Here is a 25,753-nt window from a genome sequence, read left to right on the forward strand (position 1 = left end):
AAGGTCAAAAGGTTGACTTGGACCAGGGTGGGTAGCCAGGCTGGAGGAGGCATTTGTACATGCGCGATGGAGACAGCAGGAATGGCGACTCGCCGCGAGAGAAAAACATGAGAAATATCTGTACAAGAGGAGAAGAGGAGGAATTATAAGAAGACTCCCTCGAAGTTTGAGTCTAACCTTATCCATAAAATTGACTAATAAAATGTAGTTTACTTATGATGATAAAATTATAATGTTAGAAACCTCTTCAAAATCTAAACCCAATGATATAATTTATATAACATAAAAATTTAATTTAATATGTTAAATTTATAGTTGAAGTTGGGCTTAAATTTAAAGGGGTCTTATAGCCCCTAACCATAGGCGGAGCCACTACATGGGTGTATAAATGTACACCCATTATTTTTGGCTGCAGTTTGTATACCAATGTCTAACTTAAATAGAGAGCAATACACATCAAATAAATATAACAAGTATGAGTAAAAATGTAACTTCAAGTGTACTTTGTACACCCATTATTCGTACGCTGGCTCCGCCCCTTCCCCTAACGAAGGTAGTACCCACGATGGGCTAGTAGAATTGTTTGTATCGGGGCCGCTATCGGGATCTCGGTACTATGATTGCACCGTTGTAACAGTCCTATAGAAATTAGAGAAAACTCTACCTTAACTCAGAGGTGTTTAACGGTATGGATTACTAGTCATTTGGGCTACTTTAGGTAATTTAAGTTTGGGGGGCGGCATCGAAAATGGACTCATACTGGCGCGTCCAAAAAAGCGCCGGCGCAATTTCGAGCCTAATAGAAGCGCCGGCAACCCGTGCCGGCCCCTCACGCAACGAAATTTTTTGAGAGTGGGAGCTACCAGTCAACCACACATCCCAAAATTATACATCCTTTTCCCCAAAACCCCTTTCCCTCCGTCGCTCATTTCTCCCACCCGCCGCTCCATCTCCCATCTAGACTCCAACCCGAAAAACCCTCGCCGCCGCCATGCCGCCGAAGAAAAAGGCTAGGGTGAAGTCAGCGAAGGCGCCGCCGAAGCCGCGCACCGTGGCGCCGAAGGAGAAGCCGGCGAACATGTCACAAAAATGGGACGCCATCCGCCTCACTCTCAACAAGGACAGCGTCTGGGAAGATGGGCCGATCGATCCCGCTGGTGCCTCCACCGGGCGCCCCATTGGCAGTAAGAAGGCTAAGGCCGAGATGAATGCGGCGCCGGCATTGGCCGCCATGGACGCCTCCCTCGAGAAGATGATATCCTCCTTCTCAACGGAGAACAAGGAAGCGACGGATAGGGCCGCCGTCGTTTGGAAGGTAATACTAGAGAAGCAAGACATGAAGATTAAGGTGGAGAGGGAGAAGGTGGAGGCGGCGAAGATGGAAGCTCACGCCGCCGCCATGAAGGCCACCAATGAAGCGACGCAACTTTCGTTGGCCAAGATGACTCAAGAATCCAAGATCTTGATGGCTGACATGGCGAAGATGGACCCATTGGAGAGAACGTGGCACGAGATGTACCGCGAGCGCATTGGCCAAGAGGTGATGGCAGAGTGAGCTACGTCGGCGTCCATGACTTCCCCGGCACCCTCACGTTCATGACTCCGTCGGTACCATCGACGTTCATGCCTCCCCCCGCACCGTCGACTTTCATGCCTCCCCCGGCGCTCGTGGATTCGATTCTAGCGATGGAGTTGTCGCCGGGGCTCGCCGACGATGAGGACATCGTCGAGGTTGAGCCGCCCATGACCCCGTTCATCTGATCATTTATCCTGGAAGCCGAAGTTGTTTTTTTGCAGCCAGACTATGACGGCGATTCAGTGGCCGTATGTTGGCCCAAACTTCATATTCGGAAACCTATTCAAATTTGGTGGTCGTGTGTTGGCCCAAACTTCATATTCTAAAATCTATTCAAATTTATGTGCATTTTTATGAGTTTTTAATTCAAATGATCTATCGGGCCGCCGGTTTGGGGAACGCCGGTGTGGGAGCAACACCACAAATGAAGGATGCAGTGCTGGCGCCATCCATACGGCAATGCTCTTAGACCAGGTGGGCACGCCGATGGAGATGCTCTTGGACCAGGTGGGCAGCCAAGCTGGAGAGGTATTCCTACACCCGCGATGGAGACAGCAGGAATTGCGACTCGCCAAGTCCACCTCCACCATGATAAATGCCGTGAGAGAAAAACATGACAGATATATGTAGAAGAGGAGAAGAGGAGAGTACTACCACAAAATTATTATAAGGTAGACTTTCTCTAATTTCTATAGAACCGTTCTAGGTAGACTTTTCTCCAACTTCTATAGAACCCTAAACCCTAAAACCTAAATCTAAATTTTTTAACAATGGTGCGATCATAGTACCGACATCCCCTCTCAGCTTTACATCTTTATCCGTATGTTGCAGCCACTCAACCTTGGTTTCCGTGGTTCGCAGACCACCGGCCAGCGTCCCTTCTCCATCAGAACCAGTGTCGATGGTCGATGCATCGTCCCGTCTCCTGTCAGGCTGTCAGTGCTCTTTGCTTTAGTTCTGGGTAGTTAAGAGAAACGACTGAGTCCAACCTTATCCACTTGAAGCAAGCTGGCTACTAGAAAGAATCGTACTGTACAAGTATCGGATAGAAACTGTCGTGTGTATAGCATAGAGTTGAGTCGAGGTTGTTTTTTCGAGGTTGTTTTTTCACTGCTAACTCACATTTTATCCGGACAGTGATTTCCTAATCTGGAAATTCAGTTCAGCAACACATTGTTCATATAATAGATCTCTACTTTTGAGTCAAAAATATATACTCACTCTGTTTCTAGATATAAGTTGTATAGTTTTTGGCATATAAATTAAAAAACACACACATAGAGGAAAATTAGGATACATTGATTTTTAGGTTTCAATGTGGCTGTTGCTTCTTGGTTCCATACTTGTCATGAACGGATGGAGTAGTATCTACTGCACAGCTGCAGTACCATGCAATGGTTTAGAGGTAGACAGGTAGTTGATTGGATCTGTATTTTTTTTTTATAGGTCATGAATTAGTACCTGATTCCTAAAGAAAGAAGTACTCCCTCCGTTTGGATTAAATGGACGCGGGTAAGTATCGTTTTAGGCTAGCATCATTCAGAAACATGGTATGGATCGCGTCGATTAAAAACGTCCAGAGGTAGTCTCATTAGCCTCATGTTTGTCTGTCTTAGCAAAAATCAGCGAGCCATAGAGCGCCAGCACTAATCATGGTTGAAAAACTTACATTGTACTCCTGTCAAAATTGTTCCAGTTTTCTCCATGACAAATATTTCTAAATGGATTCTCACGAGACTGGCCGAGGACTGTGGTATTGAATCAAACGTAGGGAGCAGTAGCTCTGATAGCACGGATAGCTGCAGCTCCCATTGTTACCACCAATTTGTGGGTTTTTCCATGGCCCTGGGCAGAATGCACTTGTGTCCAAATCACCATTTACAGCTAGCCAGCTGGAATATATGAACGGGCTGACAATCCTCCCGATGATTATCGTGTGAAAGAGACGGAAGGGGGCCAATCGGCCGCCTAATCTGAAGAAGCTACACGATTAGTATATGACATAGAGCTTTCCATGACTGGTGAGTCTTCCGGTGTGCAGTACAAGGAGCGCATGTCGCTAATTAAGGGTTTGAATGTTGCTGAGATTTTGAATTAGCGACAGCAAGATCCAGTGCATGTCGCTAATTGGGGGGATGAGGTGAGGATCGTCTCCACGAGTCCAGATATACGCATATTTTTCTTGCAAGTTGCTAGCGTGGTTAGATGTTGATATGCTCACAGTGGTCTTCCGCTAGCCTTGAATTTGTGTTGACGAAGATGGTCAAAAGGTTGACTTGGACCAGTGTGGGCAGCGGCTGGAGGAGGGATTATTTGGACACGCGCGATGGAGACAGCAGGAATGGCGACTCCACCCTGATAAATGCCGTGCGAGAAAACATGAGGAATATCTGTACACGAGAGGTACCCGCCGACGTCAGTAGCGTTGCGTTGTCTGCACGCGATAAAACCATCGATTTTTTTCAGCAACCACATATTTCATTAATGGAAATTAAGTTACGTGAAGCAATACATGTGAAAACTAAAAAAATCGAGATAAAATGATTATCCTGAATTTACATATAAAATTTTAAAAAAACAGAGAAATACAAAATGATCCCTAGAATTTTCTGCAACCACCATAGCCAGCGGCCGCCGCCCAACTCATGACCGTCAAGACAGACACATGACAAGACGCCGAGCCTTCACCATTGTAAGATCCAAAAAAAAAACATCACGAACAACCATCGATTAGAACCCAGGTAAGGGGGCAATGTAAAATCGATTAGAAGAGGATACAGTTTGGGGAGGAAATTTGATTTAGTATTTATTTTTATCAACCCCCAGCTCAAGGTAAAAAAAAATAGTATGATTTTAACATAAACCCTATTTGGAAATAAGTGACTCAAATTTTCCTAGATACAACTTAAGTTTTACTATTGAAACGTATTAAGATATATCCGTATCTAGATAAGATTGAGTCACTTATTTTAAAACAGATAGAGTAATTTATAAGATACATGTAACGGAAAGGGTTTAGCGGATCCTAATAGAATAGCCAACGAGTCCCAACCAACCCCTATGCCAAGGGAGGCTATCGGGATCGCCGGCACCAAACCCACACCACTCCCACGTCGATTTTAGGGTCTTTTTTCTATCGAATCGGCTATGGGGCAGTACCGGTGTGGGAGTTTAGAATTTATTTAACCAGCATTAGCTGCCGGCGAGCCCAAACGTAGCCGGTGTGTTACCGGCTACTATTTAGGGGTCACCGGTGAAGATGCTCTAAGGTGGATACAAGGCAATAGTAAGTTCAAGGTAGACTTTTCTCTAGTTTCTATAGGACTGTAACAACGGTGCAATCATATTACCGCCAGTCCGCCATCCCCTCTCACCTTTATGTCTCTTCCACACCATCTTTATCCGTATCTTGCAGCCACTCACCTTGGCTTCTCTCTTCTCTTGTCGGCAGACCACCGGCTAGCCTCCCTTCTCCATCAGAACCAGTGCCGATGTGTTTGATGATTTTTGATATCCGGAGAGTTGAGTCGAGGTTTTTTATTTCCCTCTGCTAATTCATTTTTTATCCGAGCAGTTATTTCCTACTCTGGAAATTCAGTTCAACAACACATTGTTAATATAATAGATCCGTACTTTGAGCAAAAAAAAACATAAAACTACGAAGTAGTAGTATAAATTCAAAATTATTTATGCAAGAATCTAAATTATGACTAGGAGCGCATTTCCAAACTCTATCCACCCGACAGCGGTCGGCAGGTAACATGATTCCCACTGATTAATTTCCTGAACAGTGCAAGAAATCACTGTATGTATTATGAAAAGGAACAGATTTATTCTCGCCTGGTCTACTTATAGCAGCTAGATATCAGAAACAAAGCCTACATTGCACCAAAATAGACCAGGCGAGAATAAAGCCCCACCTCGCCCAACAAGGACGCAGCATCGTGGTTTCACCAAAGCTTCTTTTTACATCTCGCGGCAGACTGAGGTCCACGTGCCGGCGCAGGCCAAATTTACCAAGGTTGCAACAAGGCAGGGGCAGAAGATGAGACTGACCGTCTGACCGTCTGCGGGCCCAAATCATGCAGGAGAAACCACCCAAAGTAGCGGCTTTTTTCCTAGAAAGCCAAGTCACTCACTCCTCTCGTCTTCTCACCACTGCGGCACTGCCATCGCGCTCCACTTGGAAGAGCTTGGTGAGCAGCAGAGACCGAGAGAGGGAGGAGAGATGGGGGCATGGAGCTTGCCCTGTGGATGGAGACTGCTGTTCTTTGCCTTGCTTGCTGTTGCTGAGGTCCATGGCTCCTCAGGCGCCAAGGCAGCTGATGCCCTCCCTCCTAGGCTCTTCTCTGCTGAAGGTATGTATGCTTAATTAGCAGCTGTGTGCAATTCATTGGTCGCTGCCGTCTATCTGGTGCTTTCTCTTTTTCTCTTCTGCCTTTGGCTCACTGGTTTAGAGAGAGAGATGCTTGTAATAACCAGAGCATGCTTTTTTGCTTACAAGGCTTGACGAGAACTGCAAGAAGGAACCAATGCCTCACTTTAGTTCAACATATATGCAAGAATGTCTAGACAACAAAGAAAAAACTTTAGTTACCCTCCAGAGGAATGCGTACAATTAAGTTGAAAGTAAATGGGTTCTGGTTCGTTTTGCTCTTCATCCATCCGTATACATGTGAATGTGAAAAGCTTGAGCTGAGAACCTGTAACGGAGAAGAGGGGGATAAACAGTGACAGCCAGAGGAAAAGTCAAGATGCCTTTGGTTCACGGGTTTAGTGAGAGATGACTGATAAGAAGAGCATGCTTTTTTGCTTACAAGGATTGATTTTTCTCCTCTTTTTTCTTCCTTCCTTCCTTTTGGTCCGCTCTGTTTCTCCCATTTTGGTCATCCTTGCTTGGGAGTGTTGAACTACATGAGAACTGCAAGAAGGAATCAATGCCTCACTTTAGTTCAAGATATATACAAGCTAACAAGAATCACTAAAGAACAGAGGAAGAAAAAAAAACTTAGTTGTCCTCCAGAGGACAACGTCGCTCTGGTTCGTTTTGCTCTTCATCCGTATTCATGTGGCTGTGAAAAGCTTGAGCTGAGCACCTGTAATGAGCAGGGGGGGTGCTCAAGATGTGGTCCAGTTCCCCCGAATATCTAGAAATTGTGTTTTTCTGTTCTTGATTTCCTTTCTCTTTTTGTGGTTTTCACAGTGCGCACGCTTCGACGGATTGCTGCGGAGATCGGGTTATCACATTGGAACTTCTCCGCCAATCCATGCGGCTCCGGTGGCCTGGCGTGTGACTGCTCCTTCAACAACAAGACCATATGCCATGTCACTGACATGTATGCACGCATGACTCCTTGTCTCTTCTCGTCCTTGTGTACAACATACCTGGGGGATATCTGTGTTGCAACAATACCTTATGACTGCAAAGTTGATCTTGCTAGAGTAGAACTGAGCAGATCATGTTGTCACATTTTTTGAGCTCTAACATGTGCTACCTTTGGTGCTGTTCGGATGGATCATCTTCGCAGATTCCTCAACGGGCACAACTTCTCCGCCCAACTCCCACCAGACTTCGCTGACCTGCCTAATCTCATCCAGCTGTAAGTATATTGAATAGCCAGTCAAACTAAATCTGCACCATACACTTAAGTTGATTTTCAAGAGAACAATAACACCATTATTCCATATTCTGATGTCGCAGAGACCTAAGCAGGAACCTCTTCCATGGTGCAGTTCCTGACCAGTGGGCCCGGATGAGGTTGCAGGGACTGTGAGTGGCCTTACCCTTCACTTTCCCCGTTGTCATCTTTCAGTAGTACAGAAAAATGTAGCATGTGGAGCTATTTTGGATTCTAAGAACAATATGCCACTAGAAGTCTAGAAAGGTTTATATTTTGGGTGGAACTGGAGAAGACACAGTCCCGATCTTATCTATGGAGCATGACTGGAGCGTCGGTATGCAAAGCATCTCAGATAGCAACAAATTAGTACCTTATTCAAACTGTCGGGTATCTTTTGTGCAGTTCTACCAACTTTATCAGCAAGTACAAAAACATTTTAGGATGAATCCATGAAAGAAAATAAACTTAAGCAATAAGCCACATTTTCCATGTTGCTTAATGTGGTAATATTTAACCCTATTGTATGTAAGCTACTAATTCAGTTCATATTCCCTTCATATTATTTTACAAGCCATAGTATGGTATAAATGGAATTTATTCTCAAAGAGTATATTAAGAAAGCCACCAATAATAGAAAACCATTTTAGCCTTGATTGATTGTATCGTGATTAGAAGAGAGAAAGGTCAGTATGCTGGTTTAGCCATGAGCAGCAAGGCAGATTATAGATAAATGACAGTGGAGGAGAGAAAAATTCATCAATTCTGCATGCATGCCTTATATTTGGAAAGAAGGTCGCAAAAATAACAGGATATATTTTCGAATGGAAGGAATACTAAGTTAACAAGATTATGTTGAGTTTTCAAAAAAAAAAAACAAGATTATGTTGTATGTCAGCAGAAACATTACATGGAGCAAACATGCAATAGTGTGAAATGCATTTTAACAATCAATTTCTACTTGTTCCTTAAAATTTAATTATCTCCTTGTGTTAAGCCACAAAAAAAATTATAATTATAATTTTTTTGGAAGTGTTGTCATATAACAGAAATGTGCAGCATGTCATTGATCTGACATGCTAAAGTTCTGCAGGTCACTAATGGGAAACAGATTGTCAGGGCCTTTTCCCATGGTTCTTACGAAGATCACAACCTTGACTAACATGTAAGTAAGAAAAAACAACTTTGATTCACTACTATTAAATTCTCTTTTCTAATTATAATCTGCAATTTAATTCGAAAGGAGCATTGAAGGAAATGAGTTTCATGGGCTAATCCCACCTGAAATCGGACAACTCGCTCAAATGGAGAAGCTGTGAGTATTTTGCTTTGTTTACACACAACAGAGTTGGTGAATATAGTTCCTTAATTATGACCTATACTGACCTTCACTCAGGATAATATCAACCAACGAGTTCACTGGACCCCTGCCAGCTGCTCTTTCCTTGCTGACCAATTTAACCGACTTGTAAGGATACCATGATCTTTCTTATTCCCTGTTGTGCTCTGCAGACTCTTTTCGTAACGCCCAACTATCGAAATTTGTAACAGAAGGATTTCTGGAAACAACTTATCTGGAAGAGTCCCTGACTTCTTTGGTAAATTGACAAAGCTTGTAAAATTGTAAGTCAGTTCAAGACAAAAACAAATTTTGAAACCACAGATACCCACACCCATTTTGTTTATTTAAGGTGATTCCTCTTGATGCAGGCAAATCGAAGGATCTTTGTTGGAAGGGCCTATTCCCTCGGGCTTGTCCAAATTGACAAACCTCTCTGATCTGTATGACAGCAATTCTTTGATAATCCAATAATTCTACCTGCACGATCCAACTTATTTATTGGGTAAGATTGTTACACTAACAGTAACTCGTGGTGGCATTTTTCTGTTAACCAGGAGGATTAGTGATCTGAGAGGCAGTGGATCATCTTTCCCAGATTTAAGTGGAATGCAGTCGATGAAAACATTGTAAGTGTATGATGCGCTGAAGTTTTCAACCTTTCCCTTATATATAATATTTACTGTTTATATGCAGGGTACTTAGGAATTGTTCGATCAGTGGGAGCCTCCCGCCTTACATTGGGGACATGGAAAATCTGAAGCATCTGTAAGTTCTTCATGTTGGTTATGCAGCATGTGGGTTAAGAGTACACATGAAACATGTGTCAGTACTAAATGTATTCGTTATTCACATATCATCGATGTTCTTTATGCAGAGATCTGAGCTTTAATAAACTGACTGGAAAAATACCAGATTCATTCACTAGCATGGGAAGCGTAGATTACATGTAAGTTGGGGTGGTTATGATAAATTGAACTAGATATGCCATTTCATTGGGCTACTTTCTCGGATGCACGTCAAGTCCTCAAGAAAAACTATCTTGCAGATATCTAACTGCAAACTCACTCACTGGGGACATACCTGGATGGTTATTGCGAAGGAACAACATTGCGTAAGTCCATGTGTACATGCACTCTAAAGATGCATCATTCTTAGATGCTAATACCTACAGATACCCTCTCAAAAAAAAATACCTACAGATACCCATGAAATACCATCACATGCCTTCCTTCTCAAGAATTTTCTAGAAGCTATCCTATCATTAAAGTTTAGAACATATGGGTTAGCATATCTAAAAAATAAAGTATCCGTGGTTGTTAAATACTCAATTCATTCATGACCGGGGAAAACCTATAAGATGCAAGCTCAGTTAGCATTTCCTTAGAAATTGTTCAGACATCTTACTATCTGCTTGTCTGTTGGCTGCATAAGGAAATTGCTCTATGCCCAAGTGTAAATGAAACTTAAAACTTAGAACGTAATGTGTCTGCTAGTGCTATGATTAAATCTATAAAAGTCTATAGTTATAAGATTTACATGGTAGTTGGCATAATAAAATATACCATTAAACTATAAAATGCAGGGACATATCTTTTAACAACTTCACGATGGGGAGCTCAGGTCCTAGCCAATGCCTTCAAGGAAGCGTGTAAGAAGCTGTGTTACGATCCCTGAGCTTTTTCTAACACTTTCGGAAATAATTAAAGTTTCATGTGATTCTTCAAATTGCAGTAATCTGGTAGAGAGCTATTCTCCTGAAATGAACAATTTGTAAGATTCTTTATCTTGTTACTTCAAAAGATTAAAGAGCTTTAGACCAACTGACCAGTCCGGACACAACAATATATCTTTTTTTAATTTGGGCAATCCTACCTTTTTGTGCAGAAATAATATCCAGCCATGCTTGAAGAAGAATTTCCCATGTGCTGCTTTGAATGGACAATGTAAGTTGGTCACCAATGTAATAACAGAGCAATTCCATAGTAGAAACAAACAACAAATGGTTTGTTGATGCTTTTCATATCGGTGCTCATAGTGACAAACAAGAATTCTTTACTAAGGAATCAAGAGAAGTTACAAATTGCTATTGCTGGATTATAAAATCATCAGGATAAACTCTTAGGAAACACAAGCAACAAGATAACTCACAGGAAATTATTGGTTTTAAGCACACGAGCCAAACACTAGTTATTTTGCTTTTTGATTTACCCTTGAAGTGCATGTAATAATGTCCTGTACATTTTCCCAGACAGAACCTCCTTGCATATCAATTGTGGTGACAAAGAAGCAATCATTAGTGGAGTAAAATATGAAGCTGACATGGTACCAAAGGGTGCTAACATGTTGTATGTAAGCCAAACCTCAAACTGGGCATTCAGCAGCACTGGGAACTTCATGGACAACAACATCAACGATGACAACTACATTGCGTCAAGCACATCAAAGTTGAACATGCCCAACTCGGAGTTGTATGCAAAAGCGCGTCTTTCCCCTCTTTCGCTCACATACTATGGGCTTTGCATGAACACTGGGAACTACACAGTTAAACTCCATTTTGCCGAAATTGTATTTACAAATGACAGCACATACTACAGCCTTGGCAAAAGAAAATTCAATGTGTTCATACAGGTATGACTCGATAGGCAGACATTCGATCATTTCATTTTTCATAATAGTTGTATCTTGTTAGATCCTCTGATAATAAGATATTCTATGATCTCAGGGGAAGATGGTGCTAGAGGATTTTGACATCGAGCAATCTGCTGCTGGAGCAGGGAAGCTAGTTATCAAGACTTTCATAACACATGTCAGAAATCATACACTTGAGATTCAATTCTACTGGGCAGGAAGAGGGACAACAGGCATTCCATACAGAGGATATTACGGTCCTCTAATATCTGCAATATCAGTAACTCCAAGTATGTCATTTTAACACATGAATTTCTAGGTTTGCATAATGTGCTCCACTAATCACTGTGAACAACACTACATCATCGAATAATGAACAGCACATGGGGGCATCTGACTTCTTGCTTTACAGTTTTGAACGATAAAATGTACTATTTCTGAACAATCTGGTGATTTTGATTTATGTGTGTTCATGCTCAGACTTTCCAATTCCTTTGGCTGTTGAGCCTCCCCAATCTGGCGGTAGCTCAAAGACTTCAAGGACATCTAAAGCTTTGCTGGTTGGAACGCCAATCGTTGCAATACTCACTGCTCTTGTTGTTGGCATTTACTGCATTAAGCAGCGACGGAAGAGCTTGATGCATCAAGGTACTATAAATACTTCTTAATCAACCTTTTCTATTTATACCTTAGATGACAAACTTGTGCCTATCTTTCACTTTGCTTCACTGTTCATGTAAACACCATCTATAGCATCTCTCTTTCCACTTCTCGGCAGAATTAGCAACAGCACAATGACTATAGAGATATAAACTAGTGCAAATCATAAGATTCAACTATACCTTGACCATATGATACCTTTTATTAGATCTCCGAGCACTTGACCTCCAAATTGGCTCCTTTACCTTGAGACAAATCAAAGCAGCAACTAGGAACTTCGATCCAGCCAACAAGATTGGTGAAGGTGGTTTTGGTTCAGTTTACAAGGTCAGTCTTCACTGTCTCGCATGCTTAAATTCTACAAAGTCAAGTTAAAGTACAAGATTCTTATAACAGAACATTGGCCATGTTAGCAGGGTTTGTTGTCCGATGGCACCATCATTGCTGTCAAACAGCTCTCATCAAAATCCAGACAAGGGAAACGTGAATTTGTGAATGAGATAGGCATGATATCTGCACTCCAGCATCCAAACCTTGTAAGGCTGTACGGCTGCTGTACTGAAGGAAACCAGCTCTTGCTAGTTTACGAGTACATGGAAAATAATTGCCTTGCACGTGCTCTCTTTGGTAAATGTACTTCCTATATTTCTTGGTTCTCGCCTTAACTAGTGTTGCATGTTTAGCACTAATGAACAATTTCTCTTGTGGGGTCCAGTTGAACAATATAGACTGACATTGGATTGGCCAACAAGACATAAGATTTGCCTGGGAATAGCAAGGGGTCTAGTATATCTGCATGAGGAGTCTTCAATAAGGATTGTGCACCGAGACATAAAGGCTAGCAATATACTGCTTGACAAAGATTTGGATGCTAAGATCTCAGATTTCGGTCTAGCTAAGCTTAATGAAGATGGCCACACCCATATAAGCACAAAAGTAGCTGGGACTATGTAAGCGTTTTCAGTTCCATACCTCTTTCCCTAAATGTAAAATCATATCCACATATTCCAACTTGATCTACAACAAGGACTTAACATATAAAAGGCAATTCAAAACAAAAGTGAATTGAAGTATGAACAATATAACATTTACCTCCAGCAAAATTACATAACACATAGAGAAATAAAAATTTACATCAGCAAAGGTAGTCAGAAACCCACATAAATGTAGGACCAATTCGTGCTCTCCTGCACACACATAAATTCAAAAAACATGCAATTAACTCTAGATTAACAATTTCCACGAATTGAGATGCTTAAAAACTATTATTAATTTACATCTGAAGAACCACGGATTGAGATTACTTTTCTCATACCTTTCTATGTAATTCTATTTGAGTATTTGACTGCCCAATTGGCAGCTGATTTGACCATTTTTATTACTCTTGCAGTGGATACATGGCTCCTGAGTACGCAATGCGTGGTTATTTGACAGATAAGGCTGATGTTTACAGTTTCGGAGTTGTTGCTTTGGAAATTGTCAGTGGAAAAAGTAACACAAACTACAGGCCAAAGGAAGATTTTGTTTATCTTCTTGATTGGGTAACTCCTTTGCCAACATTCACAGTAGTATGTACCATACTGAATCAAGATTCAATATATGGTCTCACATCCAAAGAAATTAGTACGTGCGTCTGGCAAATACGTGCCTCTGGCAAATATTGTGCAAAGAAGAAAAAAAAGTTAGCGACATAATGCTTAACTCTCACGGTTCATACTTTATTCTCGTGTAAGTACGTTGAACCCTTGAAGAAAGAAGCTAACTGTATCTCTTAAATGTGTTCCAGGCATGTGTTTTACATGAGAGAGGAACTCTCCTGGAGCTGGTGGATCCAGACTTAGGATCCAATTACTCAGCACAAGAGGCACTCCTGATGCTGAATGTTGCCCTCTTGTGCACCAACGCAGCACCAACGCTCAGACCAAAGATGTCCAGTGTCGTGAGCCTGCTTGAGGGCCACACACCCCTGCAACCCTTGCTGTCAGACCTCAGCCTTGCTGCAAACAGCCTGAGCTCAAGTGGTCTGCGCAGAAACTTCTGGGAAAACCCAAATGACAGCCAGAGCATGACAGCACATGCATCATGTAACACCAACAGTGACTCGTACTCTTTAGAATGTTGATGGTAGCCTGAGACCTTTAGTGACTTGAATGTCAAATGTATTTCAGGTCTGTACATCTGTAAGAACCACTAGGGCTAGGCCAATATTTAGTTAGATATTAACGTACAAACACCTAATCCTGCTAAGGATGTGAATTTTCTCTGCTTTAGAACTGCTGAACTGATAAGATTAGTAAGATGCTGCCATGTGTGACCTTGTGACCTTGCTTATGCTTTTGCTTCCAAAAGGATTAACAACAAAATCGCCATCACTATATTCTTAGATAGCACAAATTAACTCCATGTCATTGTATAAAGATGCATCTTAGTTCCTAGGTACTCAAAAACTTAGCTCACCTCAAACATCGTGCCAGATCAATTAGCAGTCAAACATCACAACAGTGATAATGTTATTTCACTATAGAGATGCCTGCTTTAACAGATATTCTGGCAAAACAACTTTTAAGATTGGAGCATCTGAAGAGATCTCAAGTGTATCCCCGTGCTGGATTGGATGTGTTACATGTGAACCATCGATATAGACAGCACCTTCTTGATTGTACCAAACAACAAGCATGTGTTGCTCTTGCTTAACTAACCCGTGCAGCAGTGGTTTGTCGGCATCTGTTGGTGCAATGGGCTCCCTTATCATGTACTGAAGCTCACGACTTGATATTGGCATCGTGAATCCTCCTGCTGATAGCATGGCGGCAGTTGATCCAGTAGCTGTTGAGACCCTGAGACCACTTGATCTAGAATTAATTAAACGTGAGGTCTCCATGTTGCTTCTTTTTCTGAAATGATAATACTAGTGAGAACTGATCGAAGAAAAATATCAGCTTCAACAGAAAGGGCTCAAAACAAGTACCTTAATGAGAAGCGTGATACAGTTGCTGGACAGGGGTGTGACACCAATATATCATTCAGAGCATAAGTTGGTAGCTGGGATCCATTTAGTTTCACGGATATTCTTGACAGCTCTGAATGGTTTTTACTACCAGCAAGGGTGGCATCAAGTATCTGAGGAGAGAACAGGAAGTCAGGAACATTTAGATGTTTTGACACTAGAATGATAGCAGATTAGTGTGAATTTTGGCCAAAAAAAACGAATTGAGTTCCTCAAGCAAGAAGACTAAGAAACAGCAACATACCTGCTCAAAGTTCCTGGCAGTAGCTGCACACAGATATCCTGTGCTTCTTCTGGCATCAAATTCGTCAGTTAACTCATCAACCTGCATGAAGTTATGAAAGAAAGCATAAGTATGCCTATCAAGCACATGTATAACCATTAGACTCCTTAGAAGCATGCGAAGAAGTACATATAAAGATGATAGTTATTGATAATGTAACTGGTTGCAATAGACGATTATTGTCAATCATCCAACGAACTGACCTCATCAGAACAAGTAGGATCTGAATTAACACCTAAAATGGGAATCGAGCTATCCAAAAAATGACTAGCCCGTAGAAGCGTGCCATCGCCACCAACGGTAATCACCAGATCCACATCACGTATTGGGTCTGCCAAATGATTTCGCTGCACTGAGATCCAGTCCAGGGGCTTGCTCTGTAGCACACTCTTACAGAGATCAATTGTGTCCTTGTGAACTCTGCATCTGTCGTCCAGATAACTTAAGATCTGCAGCAAGACATTAGATTGACGGTAAGAGACACCAAAACCCTTAATCCATTTCAGTGAAAATGGTTATGCAACGACGAAGCAGGAGATGAAACTCGGTAAATTCGGATGGCTATGCAACTTTCCCGGTAGTATTGTTATGAGAGATTGACTAGAGAAGCAAGAGGCAGATTAACAGACAGTAATTTAGGCTAAAATCGAACAGTAAGTCCCCATCGTGGCCCAGCAAGGATTCCTGGTTCCCGCCAGTACAAGGAACACTGCCACTAGAGCCCTAGTAACTGGCCAGAGCTCATACTCCACGCGAGCATTTCAACAAACATCTGGCGTGCTCCGTGCTAGCACATGGAAACAGCAAACAGCACGCGCTGCAACTACGACGAAGATGAAAAATCATACGACCGGCCACCTTCTGACGCCAACAGACAGCGGTGGATCGGACCAGCCACGGTCCATGAAACCGAGAAGCTGCATCCTCCTGCTATCAGTTATCTACAAACTAAAATTCCTGCACGACGGACTGAACTCTACCCCGTCACCATTTTAACCCCTGTCGGCGCACGGTGACTCGGGAGTCCCAACCGTGGCCACCAGGCACCAGCGAAACCAAGGTTTCTGGAAACGGGGAGGGTGAGCGAGAGAGGTGCGGACCTTGGGGTTTGCGGCGCGCGGCGGCGGAGGCGGCGGCGGGAAGGTGGGGAAGGAGGCGCCGGCGAGCGGGCGCGGAGGGTAGACGTCGAAGGGCTTGAGGAAGAGGAGCACGCGGCGGCGCGCCATTGTTTTGGAGCGGTGAAGAGGACACGGCCACCTCGGCGGTGGCTCCGCTCCCACTGGAAGGTTTTCCGTCAGGACTCCCAGCACTACGTGTAACGATGACGGCAATAGTACGCCTTCAAAACCAGATTACGTAACAACGTACGATACGTGTCCAGCAACCCCGTCGCAGTTTGATCAGCCCGGCGCTCATAGTGCGTTTTTTCTTTTAACAAGGGTAGGATGCCGAGCACCCTAAAAGGCATTGTACAGATATAAACATTGTTCCTGTTGGTAGTAACCTGTTGATTGCTACAGAAACAGGACAAGAAGAAGATGCATGAGTAAGATTGCTGCAAGAGATGTGCACACTTATGAGCCAGAATATTCAGAGTTCTCAGTGCGAAATATTTTCCGAGTGGCAATGTGCTCACAGCTTCTCCATGTACTGGCATGTCATATACATGGCGGAGCATTATGAAGGGTATCGACCTCTTAAAGGAGGGTCTCATTTGGAGAGTTGGAAATGGGACAGAGATCAACATTTGGTCAGACCTGTGGCTCAATAGAGATGGTCAACACACCCCTCTTACTCCTAGAGGCCAGAACCTGGTTACTAGGGTCTCTGAGCTTTTATGCCCTGTTTCTGGTTGTTGGGATGAGACCCTTGTTCGAGATATTTTTTGGAGCATGGATGCTGAGATTATCCTTGCTACTCCTATCCGCGAGGATGTGGAGGACTTCTATGCTTGGCATCCAGATGCAAAGGGGCTCTTCTCAGTGAAATCAGCATATAAAATCCATGCTCAAATAATGTGGGCATCTAGTGGTCTCCAGAGAGAATAGAGTCAGCCAGATCCTAGATGGGAAAGAATTTGGGCCCTGCCTTGCCCAATGAAAGTTAAACAATTCGTGTGGCGCCTCACCCACGACAGTTTACCGCTTCGTATGAACATCAAAAGGAGGGGTGTGAAGCTTGATCCGATCTGCCCTGTGTGTCTCAGACTAGATGAAGTGGGAGCTCACACATTTCTGAACTGCAAAGTTATGAAGAATTGTTGGAGAAGCCTTCAGCTGGAAGACATTCGGCTCAAGCTATGTGGTTGTGCCAACGCTAGGGAAGTGATGTGGTCCATTCTAGAACTAAACACAGACCAGAAACTGCGTGCTTTAATCTTATGCAGACAATGGTGGAGTGTGAGGAATAAAGTGAACGCTGGTGATAAGGGCCGGTCAGCGGACGGTTCACAGGTGGGTGAATGATTCTAAGGAATTCTATCTAAAAGGAACCTGTACAGGTGTGAAACAAGCTATCAAATGGAGAAAGCCAGAGGTAGATACTATTAAAATTAACATGGTGCTTACTTTCCAGGCACTAGTCATGGCGGTTGGGGCTTCATAGCGCGTGAAGCTGATGGCGATGTGAGAGGAACAGGCTATGGACTGTTGGATAATTAGGCACAATTTCCATGATTAATTCCAGAATATTAAGCATGACGACAGTAACTACTAACATGTGAAACTCGAACATACTAGATGTAGTGATCAACATGAACAGTAGCATAGCAAACGAGTACAACATCCATCGCTAAACAGATCGAGATATGTCGCACGTACCGATCCGGTGGAGGTGGCGGTGGAGGTGTAGCGAGATGATGTCGCAGCAGTAACGTTGTTGATGACAACGTTGTTGACGACGAGTACAACGGGTCGAAGTAGACGGTGTTGAAGACGACGGTAGGCAGCACCGCCCGACTTGGACGGACGGCGACCTGTGATGAAGAACTTGAGCAGTCGCGCGAGCGCTTCCCAAAAACCTAGTCGCCCTCTCCCGTACAGGATCGCAAGGACGAGCGGTTCCGAGACTCTGCTCACCCGTTCGCCGATGCACGTCGGCTCGCGGGATGGAGTAGGCTACGATGGCGGCTCAAGCAGAGAGAGGTGGAAACCCTAACTCGTATATTGGATGTGTTTCTGCGGTAGCCGGGCAGGAGATTATATAGGCTCGGGAAACCCTAGGCAACGTGGGCCACGCCCACGTCGCACGAACGTTCGAGTCGGTTACTGAGATAGCCCACGATCCGGGAGCGACCCGAACCGACTAATCGCGACGCGTCCGTCTAGGACTCTGTTCGTTTTCCTGAGCTGCAAAAAGTAAGGAAAGTCTCGGCTCGAGGCTCAATCCACTCACCACGAGCGCGGCGCGCGTCGTGACGTGTCGTGTCGTGTCGAGTCGAGTCGAGTCGAGTCGAGACGAGCGAGCGAGGAGCGCGCGTGTAGCACTCCTATTCTCACTCACTTACTAGTGGTGGAACAACCCACCTTATAAGGTGGTCTAACTTCCTCCCAACTTTCCATGTGGGACTAAACTTCCCACCTCTTGCCACTCCCTAGTGAGCTGCCACCAACTTGGGCTCAAACTCACAAGGCTGCCACTATGTGGGCTTTGAGATTTATAGAAAAAACTGAAATCTAATTTGGGCCACTAAAAGTGGGCCCAATATTTCAACAATCCCCCACCGGATCTCAAATCCCCATTTAGAGATTTACCAATACTCGATGCTTGTTTATATACCAGTGTTTCAGCGGAGACTGTTAAGTTGAACTTCCGCCTAGAACCTTAAGCTACATCCACTCACACTTGAACAATGGACTAAGCCTTGAATTGCAAGTTTTGCGTGAACAGGGTTTCACTCAAAGTCATGACCGAGTACATGGCTGCCAGTAGCCTACCCCGCGGGTGAAGCATATGCGTCATACTTCATGGTCTCTTCATGAGTTTACTAGAGATCACCCAAATCTCATAGATTGCGACGTTTAACAATCGGACTCATATAGGTGTGTTATTTCAAGAATGCTACGTAGGACAACATCTTTGCTAAAATAGCCAACATAAACACATTAAGGCTTGTTGCCAACCTGCCTTACGACAAGCGAGAGTTGTGCATCTTCACATAGAGAGGGTTACATAATACTCTCCTCAATTAAACCACTAGTTTGTTCTTCCCGGGTCCTAATTCACGGGATCTCCGATCACAAAGGTTGGGTTACCACTATGGTGTAACATCAACGGGTCTCAAACCCATCTCCCTCGATGCACTTTCTATCACATTACGTGATAGTCCCTTTGTAAAGGGATCTGCGAGTTTTTGTACTGTTTGAATATACGTAACGGTTATTACTCCGGAGTTTCGCAATTTCCCGACAGACTTCAAACGTCTCTTGACGTGTCTTGATGACTTCGCGTTATCCTTAGAATTGTTCACTTTGACAATTACGGTTTGATTGTCACAATTCAAAAGGATTGCCGGAACAGGTTTTTCAACCACAGGCAAGTCCATCAAGAGCTCACGCAACCATTCCGATTCAACGAGTGGTTGTGTCTAAAGCGATAAGTTCTGCTTCCATAGTTGACCTCGTCAATATGGTTTGCTTGCAAGATCTCCATGACACTGCGCCACCTCCAAAGGTAAATACATACCCACTTGTGGCGTACGGATCAGCTACATCCGAGATCCAATTCGAATCACTATATCCTTCAAGCACGGTGGGTGCCCCGAATAGTGAATCCCATAACTCATTGTACCACATAGGTAGCGCATGACCCTATCAAGTGCATGCCAATGATCGGTACCCGGGTTTGACATGAACCTACTCAACTTGCTAACAGCAAAAGAGATGTCGGGTCTAGTCGCGCTCGCTAAGTACATGAGTGAGCCAACGATCCGAGAATATCTCAATTGATCTATGGCAATCCTCCGGTTCTTGCGTAGTGTCACACTCGGGATCATAAGGTGTTGAAGAAGGCTTGCTATCAATATAGCCGAACCGGCTCAAGATCTTCTCAACATAATGGGATTGCGTTAGAGTAATCCCACTCTCGTTCTTAATCAGCTTGATGTTCGAATCACATCAGCTTCTCCCGGATCTTTCATATCAAAGCTCTTTGACAAGAAAGACTTGACCTCGTGTATTACTTTCATGTTTGTACCAAAGATCAGAATATCATCCACATACAAACATAGTATAACACCTTCGCCCCCACCATGGCGATAGTAAACGCACTTGTCGGCCTCATTGACAACAAAGCCTACGAAGTTAAAGTTCTGTCAAACTTCTCATGCCATTGCTTAGGTGCTTGTTTCAGGCCATATAAAGATTTCAGCAACTTGCACACCTTTCTTTCTTCACCTTTTACTACAAACCCATCAGGCTGATTCATATAGATTTCCTCTTCCAACCCTTCATTAAGAAAAGTTGTCTTTACGTTCATTTGATGAAAGATAAGACCATAGGAGGTAGGCATTCATAGTAGTACTCGAATGGTGGTAAGTCTAGCGACAAGTGAATAGGTGTCGAAGTAATCTTCGCCTTCTCTCCGTGTGTAGCCTTTCGCTACAAGTCGCGCCTTGTACTTATCAATAGTACCATCGGTCTCGACTTCTTCTTGAACACCCATTTGCGGCCCTACCGGCTTGCATCCATGGGGTCGTTCGACAACTCCCAAGTTCCATTAGAAAGAATCGAGTCCATCTCATTATGGACAGCTTCTTTCCGATCATCTGCATCCGGAGATGCATATGCCTCCGCAATGGACGTGGGAGTATCATCCACAAGGTACACAATGAAATCATCACCAAAGGATTTTTCAATCCTTCGTCTCTTGCTCCGTTTAGGAGCTTCATTGTCATCCTTCTCAGTAACATTCTCATGTGATTGTTCAAAATACTCATTAGATGTATTGGACTCAGGAATTATCTCAGTAGAAATTCTAGCAATGCTATGCATATCTTTCATAGGAAACATATTCTCAAAAAATGTTGCATCACGAGATTCCATAATAGTATCAACATGCATATCGTGTACCTCGGATTGAACTACTAAAAATCTATATCCTACACTCCGCGGAGCATAACCTAGAAAAATACAATCCATCTGTCTTTGGTCCAAGTTTGCGCTTCTTAGTAATTGGAATATTGACTTTCGCCAAACATCCCCATGTGCGCAAATACGAAAGTGATGGTTTTCTCCCAGTCCACTCCTCGTAAGGGGTTTTATCTTTATTCTTGTTAGGAACTCTATTCGGGACATGACATGTAGTCGACAAAGCCTCCCCCCACCATGCCTTTGATAAACCAGCGAGTGGCTAACATGGAATTCACCAAGTCGGTCGGCGTGCGGTTTTTCCTCTCGGCAACCCCGTTTGATTGGGGTGAATAGGGAGGCGTCCTCTCATGAATAATGCCATGTTCCTCACAGAATTCATCAAAGATTTTAGGAAAATATTCGCCACCACGATCCGACCTAAGACGCTTGATCTTTCTCTCTAGTTGATTTTCAACTTCGGCTTTATAAATTTTAAAGTAGTCTAAAGCTTCATCTTTAGTTCGCAACAAATAAACATAGCAGAATCTAGTCGCATCATCAATCAATGTCATGAAATATCTCTTTCCACCTTTTGTCAACACACCATTCATCTCGCATAGATCGAATGTATGAGTTCTAGAGGTGCCAGGTTTCTCTCCTCGGCCGCCTTGTGAGGCTTCCGAGGTTGCTTTGATTGCACACAACTATGGCACTTAGAACGTTTGGCAATGGTGAAATTCGGAATTAAACTTAAACTGGATAGCCGAGACATTAAACCAAAATTAATGTGACATAAACGAGAATGCCAAACACTCGGTATCATCACTAACATTGCCACAAATATGGTTCACGGACTTATTACTCGAAATCGAAAGCGAAAAGCGGAACAAGCCTCCGCATTCATAGCCTTTACCAATAAATTGTCCAAACTTGGAAACAACTACTTTATTCGACTCTAAAACAACCTTAAACCCATCTCTGCATAGAAGGGAGCCGCTAACGAGATTCTTGTTCATAGTAGGGACATGCTGCACGTTCCTCGACCGCACGATCTTCCCCGAAGTGAACTTCGGATCTACCGTGCCAACACCACGAACGAAGCATGTGACCCATTCCCCATCAAGACGGAAGAATCCCGGGCGACCTGGTAAGAAGTGAACATGGATATGTCAGCACACACATGAACATTAGCACCCGTATCAATCCACCAACATGGAGATTGAAATACCGAAAGAACGATAAAGAGATTACCGTACCCATCAGCATTGCTAGCGGTCACCGTGTTGACTTGCCTCCCCTTTTTCTTGCGGTCTGCCCTCTCCGGACGAGTCCTTAGAAAAGTGGCCAGCCTCTCCACACGTAAAGCGACTCGGATCCGCTTTGTTTATCATCTTCTTCTTCTTGAAGGTTGTAGTCTTCATAGGCTTATTGAAGGAGGGCTTGTTATTCCCTTTGTTCTTGCCGTAGGGTTTCTTCGCACCATGTTGGCGCTAGACCGACCCTCTCCTTTCTCAGTATTATCCTTAGCCCGAGCTTTCTCCTCAACATCAAGAGATGCTATCAGATTTTCAACCGATATCTCCCTGTCTCTTGTGTTTGAGAGTTGTGGCAAAGTTCCTCCATGAAGGGGGCAACTTAGCGATGATGCATCCAGCCACAAACTTGTCGGGTAAGGCACACTTAAGGAGTTCAAGCTCTTTCGCAATGCACTCGTATCTCATGAGCTTGTTCGACTACCGAACGGTTGTTAACCATCCCGATGTCATGGAAGCTCTCCATGATGTACAGTTCATCTGCTCGCATCGGTTGCACCGAACTTAGCATTCGGTGCATCCCGAGCTCTTTACCATCCGTTATGTGCATGTACACATCACACGGACGATCGACAAGAATACTTAGAACGCATCCGACGAAGAGATTATTGTTTTCCTTGAACTTGTTCCGATCTTGGTCGGATATAGTTCCTTCGGGTAAACCATCGGTAACTTCGAACACTTTCGGATGAGTAAGCCGAGCATGGCCTTATACTCGCCATCTCTTAAAGTGCACACCGGTAAACTTATCCGGCCTCGGTGCATCAGACAAAACCAGCCATTGTTAACTCGGGAAATTGCCTACAATTAGGTTTTTGGATTGTTGGATAATTAGGCACAATTTCCATGATTAATTCCAGAATATTAAGCATGACGACGAGTAACTACTAACATGTGAAACTCGAACATACTAGATGTAGTGATCAACATGAACAAGTAGCATAGCAAACGAGTACAACATCCATCGCTAAACGAGATCGAGATATGTCGCACGTACCGATCCGGTGGAGGTGGCGGTGGAGGTGTGGCGGATGATGTCGCAGCCGGTAACGTTGTTGATGACAACGTTGTTGACGACGGGGACGACGGGTCGAAGTAGACGGTGTTGAAGACGACGGTAGGCAGCACCGCCCGACTTGGACGGAAGGCGACCCGTGATGAAGAGCTTGAGCGAGCCGCGCGAGCGCTTCCCAAAAACCTAATTCGCCCTCTCCCGTACAGGATCGCAAGGACGAGCGGTTCCGGAGACCTGCTCACCCGTTCGCCGATGCACGTCGGCTCGCGGGATGGAGTAGGCTACGGGTGGAAACCCTAACTCGTATATTGGATGTGTTTCTGCGGTAGCCGGGCAGGAGATTATATAGGCTCGGGAAACCCTAGGCAACGTGGGCCACGCCCACGTCGCACGAACGTTTCGAGTAGTCTAGGACTCTGTTCGTTTTCCTGAGCTGCAAAAAGTAAGAAAAGTCTCGGCTCGAGGCTCAATCCACTCACCACTCACCACTCACCACGAGCGCGGCGCGGCGCGGCGCGGCGCGGCGCGGCGCGTGTCGTGTCGTGTCGTGTCGTGTCGTGTCGTGTCGAGTCGAGCGAGGAGGAGGAGGAGCGCGCGTGTAGCACTCCTATTCTCACTCACTTACTAGTGGTGGAACAACCCACCTTATAAGGTGGTCTAACTTCCTCCCAACTTTCCATGTGGGACTAAACTTCCCACCTCTTGCCACTCCCTAGTGAGCTGCCACCAACTTGGGCTCAAACTCACAAGGCTGCCACTATGTGGGCTTTGAGATTTATAGAAAAAACTGAAATCTAATTTGGGCCACTAAAAGTGGGCCCAATATTTCAACATGGACATCTGAGGAACATCAGGGATCCTCTTCGTGCCGAGGCGGATGCTTGTCTGAACTCTGAAGGCGTTGTATACTTCTACAGAGTGGGGGATGGCCAAGATTCATATAGAGACTGATTCTACTACTCTGGCTGAAGCCCTTCAAACCAACAAGTATGACCGCACGGCAGCTGGTGCAATCTTCAAAGATGCTAGAGTCTTTATGCGCTTGAACTTTCAATCATGTATCTGTAGTTTCAGCCCTCGGGCATGTAATTTGGCAACACACAAACTTGCTGCAATGGGCGCCTCCAGCGAGCCAGACTCATTTTAGCGGAGGCTGCTCCTGATGATGTAAGGTTATTGGTGGACAGCGATCGTGTTGTGTCCTCTGAGTAATGGAATCTGGGTGTTCCATTTCAAAAAAAAATTCATTACTCAAAGGCATTGTACAGATACAAACATTGTTCATGTTGGTAGTAACCTGTTGATTGCTACAGAAACAGGACAAGAAGAAGATGCATGAGTAAGATTGCTGCAAGAGCAAAGAGGCGAGACTCTAGCTAGAGTTTTTGCCTGATGTGCACACTTATGAGCCAGAATATTCAGAGTTCTTTTGATATGAAATATGCTTGGCCGGAGCGTCTGCATTGTTTCCTGGAACTGGACCACTTGTCTTCTGATTTCCCACAAAACATTTAGATCATTGCCTCCATGCGCCTGTACTGCCTTTGCAAGTCCCAGATTATCTGTGAAGAAATAAGAGTCCTGCAAAAGAAGTGAAGAAGCAACTTTTGCTGCAATAAGCAGTCCTTCCGCTTCAGCCTGGATCGGCGAATTAACCGGAGCTGTCTTGGCTGAAATGAAAACATCAGTTATATGTTGTCCTTGCTTCCAGGTGATGTGTACTCCAACTCCTGCTTTGGTGGAATGTCCATTTGGATTCTTCTTCCAGGCTGCATCAACAAAGATCTTTGGGCTAGAGTATAAAAGCTCCGGAGGAGTTTCACAATTTATGTGAGGTATAGTTGGAGCATTATGAATTTGCAAGCTGTTGAGCTGAGCAGTTGATCTTATGATAACTTGACTAGGTTGCCCATCCAAATTGTTGAACAATTTTTCATTTCTCATTTTCCATATGCACCAGAGGAAAGTAAAGATGTTTTGTATGTTAACATAAGGGTGGTTCAATGCTAGACTGTGGTATGGAAATTCTGAGAATTTTGAGTGATTACATCCATTCTAAGAAACCATGGTGATTGAAACCAAGCAGCTCTAGCAAAAGTGCATGTAAAGAACAAGTGAATATCATTTTCTTGAAGACCACATCTGCAACAAATGTTGGAAATATGCTTTGAGTACCTTGAAGCTCTTTGTCCTGTAGGAATTGCTTTTCTTATGATTCTCCAAGCAAAAGTCTTGATTCTTGG

At 43.9% G+C, this 25,753-nt stretch overlaps 2 protein-coding genes and 1 long non-coding RNA gene across 3 annotated transcripts; 1 reads left to right on the top strand and 2 right to left on the bottom strand.

Annotated features, from left to right (window-relative positions):
- The first annotated feature begins 5,692 nt into the window (after positions 1–5,692).
- On the top strand, positions 5,693–14,133 carry LOC124652771 (probable LRR receptor-like serine/threonine-protein kinase At1g07650). The gene is made up of 24 exons (XM_047191814.1): positions 5,693–5,934; positions 6,780–6,912; positions 7,105–7,176; positions 7,278–7,346; positions 8,288–8,359; positions 8,438–8,509; positions 8,591–8,662; positions 8,746–8,817; positions 8,905–8,976; positions 9,091–9,162; positions 9,230–9,301; positions 9,411–9,482; positions 9,582–9,647; positions 10,119–10,184; positions 10,268–10,306; positions 10,421–10,479; positions 10,785–11,164; positions 11,259–11,454; positions 11,645–11,812; positions 12,033–12,151; positions 12,241–12,451; positions 12,540–12,774; positions 13,215–13,365; positions 13,611–14,133. The coding sequence occupies exons 1-24, from the start codon at positions 5,805–5,807 to the stop codon at positions 13,944–13,946; spliced, it is 3,006 nt and encodes a 1,001-aa protein (XP_047047770.1). The 5' UTR covers positions 5,693–5,804; the 3' UTR covers positions 13,947–14,133.
- Positions 6,074–7,412, bottom strand: LOC124652777. The gene is made up of 3 exons (XR_006987753.1): positions 6,394–7,412; positions 6,193–6,279; positions 6,074–6,092 (listed from the first exon to the last, which is right to left on the bottom strand). It is a non-coding gene; the product is annotated as an uncharacterized LOC124652777 (long non-coding RNA).
- Positions 14,134–14,254: 121 nt separating the features above from the next.
- Positions 14,255–16,355, bottom strand: LOC124652775 (probable NADH kinase). The gene is made up of 5 exons (XM_047191817.1): positions 16,215–16,355; positions 15,318–15,563; positions 15,076–15,156; positions 14,793–14,944; positions 14,255–14,718 (listed from the first exon to the last, which is right to left on the bottom strand). The coding sequence occupies exons 1-5, from the start codon at positions 16,338–16,340 to the stop codon at positions 14,343–14,345; spliced, it is 981 nt and encodes a 326-aa protein (XP_047047773.1). The 5' UTR covers positions 16,341–16,355; the 3' UTR covers positions 14,255–14,342.
- Between the last annotated feature and the right edge of the window lie 9,398 nt (positions 16,356–25,753).

The sequence above is a fragment of the Lolium rigidum genome, chromosome 5, assembly GCF_022539505.1.
Source record: "Lolium rigidum isolate FL_2022 chromosome 5, APGP_CSIRO_Lrig_0.1, whole genome shotgun sequence".
Taxonomy (NCBI): domain Eukaryota; kingdom Viridiplantae; phylum Streptophyta; class Magnoliopsida; order Poales; family Poaceae; genus Lolium; species Lolium rigidum.